The sequence below is a fragment of the Elephantulus edwardii genome, unplaced genomic scaffold (assembly GCF_000299155.1).
Source record: "Elephantulus edwardii isolate Elephantulus edwardi_28Jun2011 unplaced genomic scaffold, EleEdw1.0 scaffold00251, whole genome shotgun sequence".
Taxonomy (NCBI): domain Eukaryota; kingdom Metazoa; phylum Chordata; class Mammalia; order Macroscelidea; family Macroscelididae; genus Elephantulus; species Elephantulus edwardii.
In genome coordinates this window covers 116,551-134,208 of record NW_006400001.1, presented here as the reverse complement: position 1 = coordinate 134,208, position 17,658 = coordinate 116,551, and the positions used below count along the sequence as shown (strand labels likewise).

General features: G+C 42.4%; 1 protein-coding gene across 1 annotated transcript in view; it reads left to right on the top strand.

The window, feature by feature from the left end:
* ZCCHC4 (zinc finger, CCHC domain containing 4) overlaps window positions 1–15,894 on the top strand; it is a 64,888-nt gene extending 48,994 nt beyond the window's left edge. The window contains exons 9-13 of the mRNA XM_006899278.1: window positions 1,786–1,907; window positions 2,297–2,372; window positions 5,204–5,255; window positions 7,971–8,112; window positions 15,759–15,894. Of these exons, the coding sequence (XP_006899340.1) occupies window positions 1,786–1,907; window positions 2,297–2,372; window positions 5,204–5,255; window positions 7,971–8,112; window positions 15,759–15,894 (528 nt within the window). The remainder of the gene's footprint in view (window positions 1–1,785; window positions 1,908–2,296; window positions 2,373–5,203; window positions 5,256–7,970; window positions 8,113–15,758) is intronic.
* The last annotated feature ends 1,764 nt before the right edge of the window (window positions 15,895–17,658 follow it).

Genomic DNA, 17,658 nt, shown 5'->3' with positions numbered 1-17,658 from the left:
TAGGTTAGTGAATGACTGCAAACTGTTGGTGCCAACTGGTTACCTTAATGACTGAGTATGAGTCTCCATCCTTGTGCTTTTCTGATGAAGAAGCTGCACTACAATCCCAAAGGCAAGCAGTTCAAGGCCATCAGCTGCTTCGCAGGAGAAGGATGGGCAGTCTCCTCCCATGTCATTAACTGCTTCTGAAAACCCACTGACTCTACGGTACACAACAGCAAGTGTTGGCGAGAAGTCCCCAGGAATTAATGGCATACCAATTGACGTATTTCGATGTGCTCACCAGACCATGCCAGGAGGTACAACTACCTGCCCAAGTGACTATTTATTCCCTTTCTGAAAACAGGTGATCTGACAGTGTGGAAGATACTGAGCAATATCACTAATACTACATGCAAGCAAAAATCCTGCGGAAGATCATCCAAAAAAGACCGAGACAGTGCATTAACAGAGAACTACCAGAAACATCAGCCAGGTGTAGAAAAGACCATGGCACTAGGGATCTCATCACAAAGGTCAAATGGATCTTGGCTGAAAGCAGAGAGTACCATCCTATTTGTGTTTCTTTGATTGTACGAAAGCATTTGTCTGTGTGGATCACAACAAATTGTTCCTAACTTTAACAAGAACAGGAATTCCAGAACACATGATTGTGGCTCATGCAAAACTTATACTTGGACCAGGAAACAGCCATCATAACAGAGCAAGGAAACACTGCATGATTCAAAATCAGGAAAAAAGACTGTGTCAGGGATGTGTCCTGTCTCCATACCTTTTTAGTCTATATGTGGAACAGATCACTTGGGAAGCTGGACTTTATGAAGAGGAATGTGACATCAGGATTAGAGGAAGACTCATCAACAACTTGCGTTATGCTGATGACACAACGTTGCTTGCCAAAACTGAGGAGAACCTGAAGCATTTATTGCAGAAGGTCAAGGACTGTAGTCTGCAGTATAGTTTGAAGTTCAATATCAAGAAAATGAAGATTCTCACCACTGGGCCAATTGGCAGCATTGTGCTAGGTAGAGATTTAGATTGTTTATAATTTTGGCTTGCTTGGGTCCATAATCAAAACACTTGGCATCAGCAGTCAAATCAAAAGATGAATTGCATTAGGAAAATCTGCTGTCAGGGACCTCTCCAGAGTGCTAAAGAGCAACAGTGTTAGTCTGGAGACCAAGGTGTGCCTGATCCAGGCCATGGTCTTTGCAATTATTTGTTATTTGTCAGAGAGCTGGACAGTGACCAGAGATGACAGAAAAAAATAACTGATGCATTTGAGTTGTGGTGCTGGAGAGGAGTATCAGATATGCAATGGACTGACAAGAGAAATAACATGTCTCACTTGGAGAGGGTGAAGCCAATCTGTTTCTTGGAGGCAAGGATTTTGAAGCTCCAACTCACATACTTTAGGCATGTTACCAGGAAGGGCCAATCCTTGGAAAAGGACATCGTGCTTGGAATGGTGGAGGGACAGCATAGGAGAGGAAGATCCTGGATGAGATGGATTGACAGAATAACAGATAATGAAGGTAGACATGTCAGAGACAGTAATACTGATTCAGTATAGAGCAGGGTTCAGGGCTATGAGTAGTGGTCAACTCAACAACAAGTGACAACAAATAATAAGTGAACCTTGGTAGTAAAAATTTTCATATTAAATGCTTTGACTTAGCCTGTACCTTGCTATCCATATGTTCATTTCTTGGCTACAGGATCTTAATGAATATTGACTAATTTGAGTAAATTTTTGTCTTTCTCGCACTCCTGGAAAATCTCTAGGTAGATTATGAAAACCATGCACAGTATAAACATGGAAAGACAGGTCGTCGACAGTCTCCTGTGCGGATTTTCACAAACATTCCACCTAGTAAAATAATCCTTCCAACCGAAGAAGGGTACAGGTAAGATCACAGTGGGGCTTGAATAGAATGAATCACTGAAAAAACAGAACATGCAGCAAGGGAAATAGTAAGAACGCGCACGCTTTGTGGAGGATGTAAGCGATATCGCTGGGCAGCTGGTGCAAGAATTGCTGAACAAGGTGTAAACTAGTGAGCAAAACTAAAAATAATAATATTGTTTTTCCAAAAAGAAAACACCTCTTTAAAAAGAAGATGCCTTTAATGCTTATTGTTCACTCATGTATGTCATTGATTAATTTTCAGTTTGGCCCACAGTGTTGTATTGAGTTGTGTTTAGATTATATCCAGTTTTTCTGATAGATGTCTTATAAACTTGGATCTGCTCTGTTCCTCTCAGTGATGTCTTGGCATTTGTTTCTTTATTCTAGATTTTGCCCTTTGTGCCAGCGCTGTGTTTCTTTAGAGAATCGACACTGTGAACACTGTAATTCTTGCACATCCAAGGTACGGCATTCTTCTAGAATATGTGCTTATAGTTTTCTTTGAACTTACTAATTTCATTTGTTTGCAGCTATCTTTGTTAATACTTTAATTTGCATCAGTATGTGTATTCATTGTTTAGTTCTACTTTAAATATATAGTTATAGAGGTCAGTAGGCTTTTTGAAAACACATAATTGCCTTCATCATCTTTAGTTCTTTGAGTTCATTTTTTTATAGTAGTGTGTGACTGTTAAAATGTGTGAGTGTTTCAGATAAGTCACTGAATGAGTGCTCAATTTGTATATGCACGTGTGTGTGTGTATAAAATTACACTTGTGTGTTTCATGTAAGGCATTGAGTAATAACAGCATATATTATGCAAGTCTATGTGTAGAACCTTTCCAGAAGCTTCTGTATGAATTGACTCATTTCATGCTCACAACAGTCATACGAATTAGGTACAGTTACTCCCTGCTTTGTACACAAGAGAGAAGGCTGAGGAGACAAAGCAATACAAAAGGACAAACCAGTTGTCATCAAGTCACTTTCTACCCATGGCACCTCCTATGTGCAGAGAACTGTGTTCCGTAGAATTTTCAAGCCTGGAACCTTTTGGCACCAGATTGCCAGGCCTTTCTTCTGAGTCACCAGGGGGTAGGTTTGAACCACCAACTTGCCACCTAGTCAAGTGAGTGACAGTTTTGCCACCCAGGAACTCCAGACAAGGAACATACCTCTATTGCTTAAGAAACTGAAGTTTGTTTTCTTTTTAACTACATCTGGGTAGAAAGGGCATGTGAAGCTTAATTTGCCACACTGGCACAAATCATTTCCCAAAGAAAAGATTATATTTAAGTAACTGCTAGAAAGTATATTTCTTCTTCTTGTGTAATCATATTACAGTAATATAATTTACCTGTGTAGCACATGGATTGACATATTCTTTCAGTTAGCTTAGAAATTGTCCACATACTTCATTTCTATAGATTACATCTATATTATATAATGTTCAAAATGGATAGAACAAAAATAATAGAATTTAAGGATTGTACTAAGAACAAGGGCAATGTGAAGGCAGCAAGAGGACAGCTGAATCTGACTTCTGCTAATTCCACAATGAGTACCTGCCCGCATCAGTAACATCCACAACACAAAACTAATACCCAAAAGATCAGGTATAGCCCCCCCCCCCGCCCCAAACACTCCTGCACCTCTTCCTACTAATTCTAGCACCAGTCCTACTGCCCTACTGGATCAGAATTCCATTATAGTAGCTACACAGACGTCACAGAAACATAGCATGATTACAGAGTTTATAAGGGAAGTTAACAGGCCCAATTCAGCAGGAATAATCCCTCAGCCCAGATAGCTTCTCAAGCGTGACAGGCCCTTTGACTTTCAGCCTTAAGGTTAAGGTCAGTGTTACAGAGTTCCCTCAGTCCTCCAGAGAGCTTGTGTGAAAGCCTCTGCCTCTGGCTCCATGGGTAGCAGAACTCAGGTCACTTCTGTCTCACTTTAGGCCTCTGGTTCTTTGCTGTGGTTCAGGAATCTCTGTTCCTGAAATACATATGCTGCTGCAGAATCCACCCAATTTAAAGGTGAGATTAGACATAATCTTACATAGGTAAACCAAGTCTGACCAGTTAGTTGATAGATTAACATGTTCTCTTTGCCCCTCCATGTGGCAAAGTCAAACTCAGTGGCTAGAAAAGGAATTTTGAACAATAAACCCTTGACACCACATAGATGCCCATGTAGGCCGTAAAAGGAAAAGCTAGGTATTACCACAAAAACTCAGCTAGGTGTTACTTAGTGAAGAAGAAATTCTGGGGTTGTGAAGGAGCCCATGGAATGGTGTCTGGGGACCTCATGAGAGTCTGTTTCTTGACTTGTTGAGCTTTTATCAGTTTCTGTTTTATAATATATGTAATCCCTGACTAAGGGAGCTCTGGTGGCCTAGAGAGTAAGGTGTTGTGCTGCCAACCCAAAGGCAGGCAGTTCACATCCACTCTAGCTGCCCCACCTGAGGCATTGACAGTCTCCTCTCATGCAGTTTGCAAGCTCTGAAAATCTGCTGGAGGGTCCACTGTGGGTCAATTCCAACTGGATGGCACATAACAGTAACAGTCCCTATCTTACCAACTACCTGTTTTGGTTACTCTTAGTGTTAATAACCCAGCCTCCAAACAGCACTGAAGCACGTAATTTGCTGATGTTGTTGTTCTCATGTGTTCACTTGCAGATGTTCATGTTACGAATTACTGTTCAAAACAATTCCATATAATGGGCTAGAGCAATAATAATGGAAACAAAAAATATATATTTCATTTATGACTTCCTTGCAGTGAAACCCTACCCAAGTTAGAAACTGCCTATACTTGTTATCTCCACAAATATGTTTTATATACACTTTCCACAATATGCTTTAGTTCACAGATTTCAGATTAACCGAACAGTAATCCGTAGTCTCTGCCTGAATTACATACATTTATCAGATTTGACTTTTATTGTAAGATGTACAATATGGATCCCAATAGTTATCATTCATTCTTTTGAAATTTCTGGTGAGTCTTTTCCATGCAGATTGGCTTGCTGTAACTAGCGTGGACTTTGATGCGCCTTGAGAGAAATCTCCTAGTTTCGTAGTTAAGGAACCTGAGGCTTAAGCAAGGAAACTGATGAGTTAAGTGGAGAAATGCATAAACTAAATCAAAGTATTTAATTGTGAAGCCCAGGAAAATGAGAAATAAGGATGAATAATTTACATATATTTTAATAAGACATTTTAATTTTTAATGGTAGAAGCAGATTTTTAATGACAGATTAAACATAATTTAAAAATTGTTTTTGTAGGATGGCAGGAAATGGAATCATTGCTTTCTCTGCAAAAAGTGTGTAAAGCCTTGTAAGTATCAAGACTTGGTCTTTGGGAGTCTTTGAGATGTTTTAGAGTTTTTCTTCATCCTACACAATTTTTACCTTATTGTACTTAGAAAAGGAGACTTGCTTTCATTTACTCGTTTGTAAGATTTACAGTTCTGCATGTTCTCCTTCACTCAGAGTGCTCTCAGTTCTCTCCTTTCTGGGGATGAGGGGTGTGATTCTGCTAGATTATTTCAGTGGAGAAAATGATTTGCCTTATTTAAGCAGATGGGGAGCTCTAGTGGGCTAATGTGTGAAGAATGGTGCTGGCAACCCAAAAGCAAGCAGTTTGAGTCCACCAGCTGTTCTGCAGGAGAAAGATGGGCAGTCTCCTCCCCTGTGATTTACAGCCTCTGAAAACCTGCTGGGTGGTCAGCTATGAGTTGATTCTTACTCTGTGCCAATGAAAAATTGAGTTAATTTAAACAGGACAGGTGTTATAGTGAAATGTACAAAGAGGGAACTGTGAAACCAAAAGGGAATACCACTGCTCTATGTTTTTCAAGTTGAAAGACTTGAAGGGAGAATTGGAATTCAAGTTGCAATCACTGTTGATCAAAATAATGAATGACATAGGAAACATGAAAAGATGATGGAAGTAATACACAGAAGCACTGCATCAAAAAGAATTGGTCAATGTTCAGCCATTACAAGAGGGTGCATGTAATTAAGGGCTGATACTGTTGAACCAGTAGTGTTAAAGAAAGATTCCATGCTCTGGAGGCATTGGTGAAATACTAGAAATTCCGAACTTGATGAATACCAATTTAGATCAAGCTGGAAGCATGTATTCTTCTGTGCCAAGAAATTTGGAAAACAGATACATGGGCAGCTGACTGAAAGAGGTCTGCATTTGTGCCCCTTCAAAGGAGAGTGACCCGACCAAATGCAGAAATTATCAAGTAATACTACACACAAGTAAAACTCTGCTGAAGATAGAGGAAAAACATTTGCAGCCGTACATCAGCAGTGAACTTGCAGAAGTTCAGGCCAGATTCACTGGATTACATGGAACATTGTGTCATTGTTGACTCCAGATAGGTCTCGACTGAAACCCCCCACCCGAAGATGTAATTTGTCCATGTCCCACTGATTGCAGATCCCAGGAAAATCATTCACAACTTCAGGCTTTTCTCCATGTATCACGATGTTACCTATTGGTCCATCTGTGAAAAATTTTTGTTTTCCTTATGCTAAAATGTAATCCATACTGGAGGCAATGGTCTTTAATCATCAATAAGTACTTCAAGTCTTCTTGGATTTTAGCAAGCAGGATTATGTTACTACATATCATAGATTGTTAATGAGTCTTCCTCCAATCCTGAAGCCAAATTCTTCTTATAGTCCAGCTTCTCAGAGTGTTTGCTCCACAAACAGACTGAACAAATAAAGTGTCACACCTCGACACACCTTTCCTAATCGTAAACCGTGAGCCCCTTGTTTTGTATCAACTATGGGTCTCTTGGTCTGTATTTAGATTCCGCATTAGTACAAGTAAGTGTTCCGGAATCTTCGTTCTTCAAAAATGTTGTCCATAATTTGTTATGATCCACATTGAACTAAAAAATGCTAACTCTTGCTGTCTAATTGGAACCAACTCATAGCAGACCTGCCGTGGATTTTCAGAGGCTGTAAATCCAACAGGAAGGGATTACCCATCTTTCTCTCACAGAGCCACCTAGTCAGTCAGTGAAGAATTGATAGCTTTGAATTAGGGTATTGGCGAAGAATACTGAATATATACCATGGACTGCCAGAGGAAAACCCAGTCTGTTTTAGAAGTGCTACTGGAATGATCCTTCCAGGCAAGGATGTTGACACTCCACATACTTTGCACATAACAGGATGGAGCAGTCCCTGGGGAGGGACATCATGCTTGGTAAGGTCAGAGATAAAAGATGATAATCCTTGATGTGATGGACTGACCCAGTGCTGTACCGATGGGCTCAGAGAAAGCGAGGACAGTGAGGATGGCGCAGAAGCAGGCACTGTTTGTGTTCATAGCGTCAGTATGAGTGGCAGCCAGCTCCACAGCACCTGACAGCAGATACACCAACAGCCCCATTGGGTCAGGGTCTGGCGGCTCACTGGCCTGTGGCTGAATTCAACGGCCTGCAACTAGAAGGTCACTGAATTATGTGGGATTCTGACCTCTTTCTCTTGTTTTATTAACTGATTTCATATGTATCAGAGATAGATAAATTTATGTTGTTGTTTGTTGTTGTGTACCATAGAGTTGATCTGGACCCGACCCACAGCTGACCCTCTGGCAGGTTTTCAGAGACAGTTAATTACATGGGAGGCAATTGCCCATCCTTCCTTCTCCTGCGGAGCAGCTGGTGGCCTCGAACTATGTGCCTTTGGGATTTGCAACATAGCTTTTTGCCACTAGGCCATCAGAGCTGCTGAGGGAATCTCTCTTGCTATAATTTCTATCTATATGTACGGCCTAATGGTCAGATCCACCAGCTGCTCCACTGGCAAAGAAGGGGCAGTCTCCTCTGATGTGTTTTACTCTGAAAACCTGCCAGAGGGTCAGCTATGAGTGGGTTCCACCTCAGTGTCATACAATAAGCACATATATATATCAGTCACAATACTCAACGTGAACATTCCGCATGCTTTCTTAACTTCTAAGTTAGTGAGATGGGGAGTGACGATGAGTGATGCCTTGAACAGTCTCCTTTTTGTCTTGCAGCCTGGATTCACTGTAGTGTTTGTGACCGCTGTGCTGTTCCCTATCATTCCTGCGAGGGGCCTGGAGACGGCTGCTTCGTCTGCGGTGCTTTAGGCCACAAGCGCACCACTTGTCCCAACATCTCTTCGAAGAGGGAACACAAGTTAGTTGAATTATTTTATTTACTAGACTTGAGTGACTCAGACAGAACAAGCCATAAAAACTGACAGAGGAGTCAGTTCACTCTTGTTGAAAAGACATTAACAACATTTTTAAAGTCACAATCTCTAATCATATATTAAAAGATTATGGATTGTTTGCATAGATGGTAGGAGGGGTGGGTGTGAAGATGAGGCCAACACATTCACAGTTTTACAGGATGTCGTTGTTGTCACATATTGTCGAATCAGAACTGAATCATAGCCAGCCTTCCAGCGAGTATTCAGAGGCAGCAAATCTCATGAGAGATTGCCCATGTTTCTCCCACAGAGCAGCTGGTGGATTAGAACTGCGTGTCTTTAGGTTGGCAGCGCAGCTCCTTAACCACTAAGCTATTTAGCTCCCTTTTACAGGATAAGACATGAAAAGTTATAAATTGTAAGGCAGGAAGTCATTCACTTTCTATCTCCTATTCCCAGTCAGAGAAAGAAAAAAGCCCAAGATGGACTGACACAGTGACTAACCACGGGCTTGAGCTCATCAGAGCTTGTGGGGGTGGCGCAGGACAGGGCATGGTTCAGGTCGGTGGGCATAGGATCACTTGATGACACTGAGTGCCATTTGATGCCACCTAACAACATGCCCATCTGTAAAGAGGAAGAGAGGTTACACTTCACTGTGGGACTTCACTAGAGGACTCATGAAGCCAGGCCTCTAGAAACAGATCTGGTTGAGGCCCGTGGGGGCAGGGGAAGCAGGAGAAATCATCTAAGACTGAATATAACGTGAAATTCCAAAGACATCTGTCAGATGATCTTAGTTCTTGAAATTGAATCAGACCCTAGGAAAGTTTTTAATGTTTGAAATTTTTGTTATTATTCTTTATTTCTCTTTACAGTTTCTTTCTATATTTGGTATTGATTTTAAGTCAGAGAAAATATGTACCAGTGGCAATAGCATGATAAGGAAACCGTTGCTGTTATTTGAGTGATTATAATGATTTTTTTTCTTTTTTACTAAAAGGCTGATAAGGATTGTGTTCTTGTTTTATTGATAAGAAGACTGAGATTCTCCCCTAAGGCCTCACAGTGGGTTTTTATTACCATATACTCACATTTAATTGTACACAAACATTGAGATCAAGATAAAACTTTCTGAGCTGTGTTATATGAGTTATGATTGAAGTACCCAACTCTCTTAGTATTAGGTGTGTAGGATTCATTAGTTTATCTTAAGTTTGCATTAAAATTCTTTTCTACTTCTTGATTTATTTTTACTTCCTTAGGAAATTTTTTTCACATTAAGACCCAGCCACTTGAACTCTACCTCCTATTTAAATTGCCTCTCCCATTTACTTTTCATCACATTTATTCTAGTTTAAATAATTATTTCCATTAAGTAACTCAGAGTGGCAGTGGAATTTTAAAAAATCAACTGATGAGGCTGTCGCGCAGGCTTCTAAGTCTGAGAAAGTCAGTAGTGAGCTTCACAGGTTTGTTTGAAGCGTGTGAACTCGCTTCGTCGACAGCAGGGCACCGAGGAAGCCTCGCAACAGCCTGTCTAGTTCCAGTGCAGAAGCCAGGAAATGGTTTCATTTTTTTTTTTTTTTAAAACATCGAAAATGTTTTCATTTTTTCCATTGTTGCACATTTTCTTCCTCCTCCTCTTGCCCCTCCCCCAGGCCTTCCCGCAGTGCAACTCTTGTTCCAGATTGTTGTCATACATATAATGCCTAATTATATATTCCTTTCCAACAGTTCTTCCCCTCATCTGATCTAATGCAGTGTTCATTATCTATCCGCTCTTCCCATTCTCTCCCCAATCCCGCAGGTCTGGCCTGTTTTATAACACTGGTGTTATTCACTGTTTGTCCTTTTGTGACTGAGGTGTTTCACTCAGCCTAGTGTCCTTCGGGCTCTCCCAGGTTGTATGTTTTATAAATCCACTGTTTTTCAATGTTGCGTATTATTCCACAGAATGAATGCACCATAGTTTTTCTGTTTACTTGTTTGTTGATGGGCATAAGTTGTTTCCATCTCTTTGCTGTTGTGAATAACACAGCAGTCAACATGGGTATATGTGTATCTGTTTGAATCATTGCTCTGGTTTCTTTAGGATATATTCTCAGCAGTGGTATTGCTTGGTCAAGTGGTATTTCTATTTCCAGCTTATGGAGAAAGCGCCAGATTGCCTTCCATAGTGGCTACACCATTTCACCATTTTACCGTTCCCATCTCACCAGCATTTGTTGTTTGCTGGCCTGTTGAACTTTGCTATTGTTGTTTGGATGAGATACCGTCTCATACCTGTGTTGACAGCCTCCTTTTAGAGCAAGGGGATCCGAATCTACAGTTAGTGTTGGTCAGTGGTTCAAGTCTACGTCTTCAGATTTCTGGTTTTCGTTTTTACTTGTTGGAGGCCTCGAAAGATTCACAATAAGTGGGTCCTGTGAGCTAAGGTCCAAGATTGGCAGCAGCTGGCGGAATCTTACTCCTTTCTCTGCCTCCTTTCAGCTTCTTATTGTTGTTAGGTGCCATTGAGTTGAGTATGACTGATTAACAACACAGACCTGACACCTGCCCTGTCCTGTGCCATCCTCACAAGCTGACACACTCAAGTCCGTTGCTGCAGTAACTATGTCAGCCGTCCTGGTTGAGGATCTCCCTCTCCTTTACTGTACCCGCATCTTTCCAAGCCTGATGTCTCTCTCCAAGGAATAACTTCTCCCAGAAGTACTCCCTAAGTATGTGAGATCAGGCTTCATCATCTTTGCCTCCAAGGAGCACTCTGGCTGCACCTTCTCCAACACTTAATCTATTTGTTCCTTTTGTTCGTTTGGCAGTCCATGGTATCTTCAGCCCTGTTCTCCAGTGCTGCAATTCACAGGCAGCATCTCTTATACTGTCATTCTTACTCATTGTCCAGCTCTATTCAGTCACATTCAGCTAATGAGAAATTTTAACTCCATTTGTGGACTTCAGTTCCACATCACAACACACAGTGTGACATCAAAAATAAGTTTGCTGTGTCTTTTCTCCAGGGTTAGAGAGTAACCAAATGACCTGTTTTATTTTCCAGGTTAGAAATTAGAGACTATTTAGATTTACATTCTGTGTCCTGGTGTCAGTGTGCCAGGCTACACTCTTGCTAGTGGTTACCTTGGTGACAATTTTCTTCAGAAAAAATTTATAATAAAATTGACAAGGCAAAATTACTTTTATTCTTTGAATTAGTAAATATAACTTGACTAAGTCTTTTAAGCGTATAGAAGGTGCTCTGGAGGGGTAATGGCTGTGGGTTGAGCTACTAGTAGAAAGGTCGGTGGTTCAAAACCAACATGAGGTGGTCAGCTCCAGTAGATACTTACAGCCTCAGAAACATGATGGAGGATCACCATAAACTGACAGAGACTGGGTGGAAGGGGCTTTTGATTTTTTCTTTTAGGTATCCATAGTATAAAACCTAGTTTTTTAAAGCTCATTCCTTTTTTTTTTTTTTTAAAGCTCATGCTTTTTCACAGCTGTTCTCTTTGAATTTCTTTTTCCCTTATTCTCATTTTCTATGGTGTGAACAGGAATGATGCTAGCTCCCCCTTGTGGCCAAAGCTCTTTCTGTCAGTTACATAAATAAGACTCTAGCTGGCTTTAAATTTAAGGCAAAAGCAAAACAGTTAATTAATTTATATTCAGTTCAATTCGCCACAGTTTACAGATTTAATGTCTAGAAAGTTTTGTTTATACATATTTCGGATGAATGTATTTTTAAAACTTCTCCATCTATTTCAGTTTCCCCTCGTGAGATCTGGTTATCTTGTTCATTTTCGGTCCTGCATATTCGTGAATGAGCCAAAGAGAAATTAGTTTCAATATTTTTGCAGAGGCGTGCTAGCTTCGTTGACTCTGCCATCAAGAGATTATGCTATACTTCATTAAATTTGCTAAATCATCATTTACTAGGAAATTATCTTACATTTAAAAATTGGCTAGAGCAAAGAGGAAATTTACATAACATGCAGAAAAGTATAAAGATGACGGTTTTATTTTTCTATTCCCATCTGTAGTGCCAAGTGTAAATAGGGAACTTTGTAAGCTTGTCAAGCAAAACCAAGTACCATTGAGTAGGGTTGAACCACTAAAATTGTTGTTGTTGTTAGGGACCATCGAGTTGAGTGGAGTACAATTCATAGTGACCCTATGAACAGCCATCCTGAACCCTGTCCTGTCCTGCGCCATCCTCACAATCTCTGACACAATCAAGCCAATTGCAGCAGTCACTGTGCCAGTCCACTTGGTGGAGGGTCTTCCTCTCCATCACCATCCCTCCAACCTCCAAGCATGATGGCCTTTTCCAAGGAATAACCTTTCCTAGCAGCATGCCCAAAGTAGGTGAGACAAAGCTTCATCTTTGCTTCCAAGGAGCACTCTCACTGCACCCTCTCCAAGACAGACCCGTTCTTTTGGCAATCCAGGGCATCTTCAGCACTCTTTTCCAACACCACAGTTCAAAGACAGGAATTCTTCTTCGGTCTTCCTTATTCATTGTCTAGCTCTCAGATGTATGGCAAGTGACTAAAAAAGACCATGGCCTGAATCAAATGTACCTTAGTTCTCAAACTGACATTGAACACAAGGCCTGAAGCCCCTCTACAGCTATCTACATTTATCAAAGTTCACAGAGTTTCTGGAGGCAAATTATTTAGGAAGTGGATGCCATTCCTGCTTTCAAACCTTTCATAGTATGTTATTGTACGTGTCTTTGAGTCGCCTGTGATAAATAGCAACCTTATGTAAAGAAGCCCTGAACCCTTCCCTGTCTGGAGCCAGTCTCACTAATTCTGACACACCAACCCCCATGGACACACCAACCCCCATCGCCCCAGTTACTGTATCAATGCATCTCAGCCAGGGCCCCAGTTACTGTATCAGTCCATCTCATCCAGGGTCTCCCTCTCCTGCGCAGTCCCTCCACCCTTCCAAGCATGATATCCTTCTCCAAGGACCAATCTCACCTGGCCACGTGCCCAAAGTAAGTGAGGCAGAGCTTCAAAATCCTAGCCTCCAAGTAGAGACTGGTTTCGCCCTCTCCAAGACAGACCTGTTTGGTTTTTTGGCAGTCCACGGTATGTTCAAGACTCTTCTCCAGCACCACAGCTCAAAGGCATCTATTCTTCTGTCATCCTTAGTCATTGTCCAACTCTCTGAAGCATAACAAGTAATTGAGAAGACCGTGGCCTGGATTAGGTGCACCTTTGTATCCAGGCTGACATCGTTCCTCTTCAGCACTCTGGAGAGGTCCATGACTAGTTAATGAATTATTACCATGTCCTTGGCATTTTTCGTACCTGAGTGACTTATGGTGGGATAAAGCATTTGGTGGCTGAACGAAAGGTACTTGTTTCGAACCGACCAGCTGCCTGTTGGGTGAAAGCTGTAGCAGTCTGCTATTGTAAACGTTTCCAGGCTAGAAACTCCATGGACGGTTCTGCTCCCACAGGCTTCTGTGAGTCAGAATTGGCACGAGGCGGTGGCTGGGGTGGGCCGTGGTTTACTGGCTCCAGCGTAAGAGCACAGGCTCTGGAATGAATCTCACTGCCACTTCCTCACTGAGTGATCAGAGACTTTCATAGTCTTCATTTCTTTGCTAAAAGAAGTGAAGGGAAGGCAGAAGAGGGTGATGTCTGTCTGTTTTGGCTCTGTCAAGATAAAGATTATGCCCTTTTTTTTTGTTTTATTCCCACTGTGGACCAAATGAACAAAATTGAAATTTAAGTGTTGTCCACTGTTGTTTTGTGTCGTCAAGTCAACTACGCCTCATGGAGACCCTACAAACGGCTCTGAATCCTGCCCTATCCTGAGCCAACCTGTCTGTGACACACCTGCCCTCATTGCCACAGTCACTGTGTCGGTCAATCTCAGCCAGGGTCTTCCACTGCTGCACTGACCCTCCGCCCTTCTGAGCCTCAGATACTGTAGTAAAGCTGAGCTCCCAAATTAACACAGGCAGGGAAGAAGGATTGGCCATGCACTTCTGGAACAGCAGGTCTTCAAAAACCCTGTGAACAATGAAAGTGGTTCACAGGGCAAATGTGTCCATGTTTGTGAGAGCACCTAAAGTGCACCTGATCCATCCAGGCCTTGGTCTTCTGAATTGTTTACAGTGTATCTGAGAGCTGGACAGTGACTAAAGATAACAGAAGAAGAATCAATGCCTTCGCATTGTGGTGCTGGAGGAGAGTGTTGAATATACCATGGACTCCCAAGAGAACAGACAGGTTTATTCTGGAGAAAGTGAAGCCATGTGGCTCCTTTAAAATCTGTAAAGCAAGGATTTATAAACTGTTGCCTATTCTGCGGTCATGTTGTTTGGAGGAGCCTTGGAGAAGGACGTGATGCTTGGACGCATAGAAGGGCGGCCCAAGAGAGGAAGGCCCTGGATGTGATGGACGGACACCGGGACTGTGGCAGTGGGGTCAAGTGTGTGGGAGACGGCGAGGCTGGCTCAGCGTAGGGCAGGTTTCAGAGCCATTGTTCACAAGGTTGCTGGGAGCCGTAGTCAACTCAGTGGTACCTAACAACAGCAACAACACATCGGGTGATCAGTAATACCAGGCAGGAGTTTACGTCTGAGAATAGTCAGACAGACACGCTACAAAGGGCAGCGCGTGCCCAGGGGCAAAACCCAAGAGAAGTGAAGAGATGGGAAAGAAGGCAGAGAGGAAGCTGGAAATGGGAGGCGGTCGGAGGATGCAGTTACGATGTGGAGGTTGTGGTTGATGTCAGGAAACTTAGTGTGCATGGATTATAGGATGACAACCAACTTTACCTGTAAACCTTTACTCAAATAGCAATAAAAGAGTTTTTTAAAAATCAGAATGAGTCCACCTAGCCCTGTGGAGTGAGCAGGCGTCCTGCCAACACTCCATGAACATCTTCTATGGGATTGGGCTAAATCATGGAAAGGGTGGATGAACAAGCAGACCCAGCATCTGTCAGCACGGGCTTTTGGTCCAGTCTTCTCTGGACTGCTCTCAGTGCCCGGGCCCCACTCCCTGGGCACCATCCTCAGTGGCGGAAAGCTCCCTCGGGTTCTTTCATGTTCAGAATTCCATGTTGAGTTCTGATTTCTTAATTAACATCAGTTGGCAGGGAAATATTCAAAGTGATGATAAAAAAAATATGAACCCCTTATAAAATATGCTTATCTAAAAATGAGCACCGTCATTTTTCCCCCATTGTACTATTTCATTATTACCTTTGCTAACTGCCAAATGTTTGGGGCCATTCTAAAAACATGAAATTCAGGGACTTTGAGATTGAAATGCTGGGTATGGATATACTGCAGGAGGAAAATAAATCCCTAACACATTGGCTCAACTCTACCTCTGTGACACGTTTGTGCTGGATAGATGGTTCTGAATCTGTACTAACCGTCTCTCGAAGCCATTTCTATTCTCCAGGACTTTGCTTGGTCAGCCTTCTGGCAATCTTCTTGTTATTATGGTTAAGCTTCTGTGGATTTACGCTTATAATACAGTAACTTCTTTCCCTCCTTCTATTTTTCTTATTTGGTTCGGTAGTTAATTAAGCCTCAACATAATTACATAATTCACCGTATTCATTCTGGAAAATAATTTAGCACCTTGTTTTTCAGAGCTGTCAGGAAGGAGAAGCAAAGAAAAAGGAAGAAAATGAAATTGGCAAATGCTAAAGGACAGTGCGTGAATCATCCGCCCGCGCCCAGGAGGAAGGAGAGGAGGCAAGGTGCTCATCAGTGTCCTGGCTCTTAAACGTCCGGTGGCTAGAGAAGAGCAGGGATTTATCATCCCGCCTTTGATGCCATTTCCTGCAAGGGCCACCCGTGGACACTTCAGTCTGGTCACTTGCAGAGGCACGCACCTGGCTAAGCCCGAGCGGCGGGCCACGTTGGCTGCTGCTTGGACCCTTCGTCAGTCTCCACAGACCTGGGGAACGTCCTGGCCCTCCTGGCTGACTGACACCCTCTGCACACCTTTGTCTTCCGTTTCAGTCATGTCATTTTATGAAATCCAGAAATTTCCTTTTCTGGAAAATGGGTGTCTAGTCTTCTTTTGCAGGAAATGTCAGATGAAAATGGCAGTGAAAACTTGAGGTTTCATTTACATTGACCAGAAAGGTCTGCTGACTGAGAGATGGGAACATTTGAAGTTAACTGTGACATTAATACAGGATGGTTTTCAACTCCTCTTGGATGGGAATGCACGACATGCAGTTATTTTCCAACTGCATCTGAAGATGATGGGGAAGCTTTTTCACAAAAGCAGAATGAGGCTAAAAACATTATCATTACGATGACCTTACAGTTAAATATTCATTGTAAAGTACATTTGTAATTGTCTTCAGTGTACAGAATCATTTAAGTGTTTGCTGAATAAATGAGACATGGAGAAGTACAACTCGCTCTGGTGTCTTGGGCCTTTTAATCAATGCAGTTGTTTTTATTTTCTGTCAAGTCAGTACCAACTCATGGCTAACCTTCCAGCAGGCCGGAGGCTGTGGATGGCAGGGGAGAGGAATGCCCACCTTTCTTACAGAGCAGCTGGTGGGTTTGAACCATGTGCATTTAGGTTGGCACATATTTACCCCTTCCTTGGAGAAGGACACGATGCTGGGAAGGGTGGAGGGTCTGTGAAGGAGAGGAAGACCCTCAACCAAGTGGATTGATACAGTGACTGTTTCAGTGGGCTCTTTTGTGTCAGGAATTGTGAGGATGGCGCAGCATAGGACAGTGTGCAGATTGGTCATTCATAGGGTCACTGTGAGTCATCCTCGATGGCAGTTGAGGAATAGCCAAGTTTGTTTTAGTCATTAAGACACAGGTGCCTGCAGACAGTGTCCTCTGTCATCTGTGAGGAATGGAAACAGATGATGATTTCTCTGGAGGACTGATGTTGACCATCTGCAAATGCAGCCTCATAGCACTGAGGGGAGAGCTTTGAACATGGCTCTGAACTCTACATGGACCAGCCGGCCTCGGGCCTCAGGAAGCAGGCGGAAAATGCTCTTGCCTCATTTGCCACATAGGTTGCTATGGTAATAGGAGGGCTGGACTTGGAAGTGATTGGATAAATTGTAAGGTTTCCTCTCTCTCTGACCCAGGCCTGGACATGCTATGGTGTCTTCTGCACCTGGCAGCTGTCACATCTCAAGTATTGGTGTCTCCTGCTTGTTTTAAGTGTCTTTCACTTTTATGGAAGAGCCTTGCTGTCTCTTTTTGCTAACTGGATTTTCGCATTACGAAGAAAGTTGAAAAGCAAACAAGCATGCAGCTTTGGTTTGCAGGGAGCTCTTAAAGAGGCAGCAGAAACCTGAGTGAGAGTGGTCTTGTGAGGCATTCCCCTGGAACAGCTCACACGTCTCAGCCTCACACTAGTATGACTTTGAACTGTTTGTGGCGCTGGATTTTTTATTTCCAGTTTTGTGTTCTGTTTATGGGGTCATTTAGGGGGTCTGGGAACACTCACAAATGTTCTCATACGAATTAATGGTAATTGTTTCCTCCATTTATTCCACTT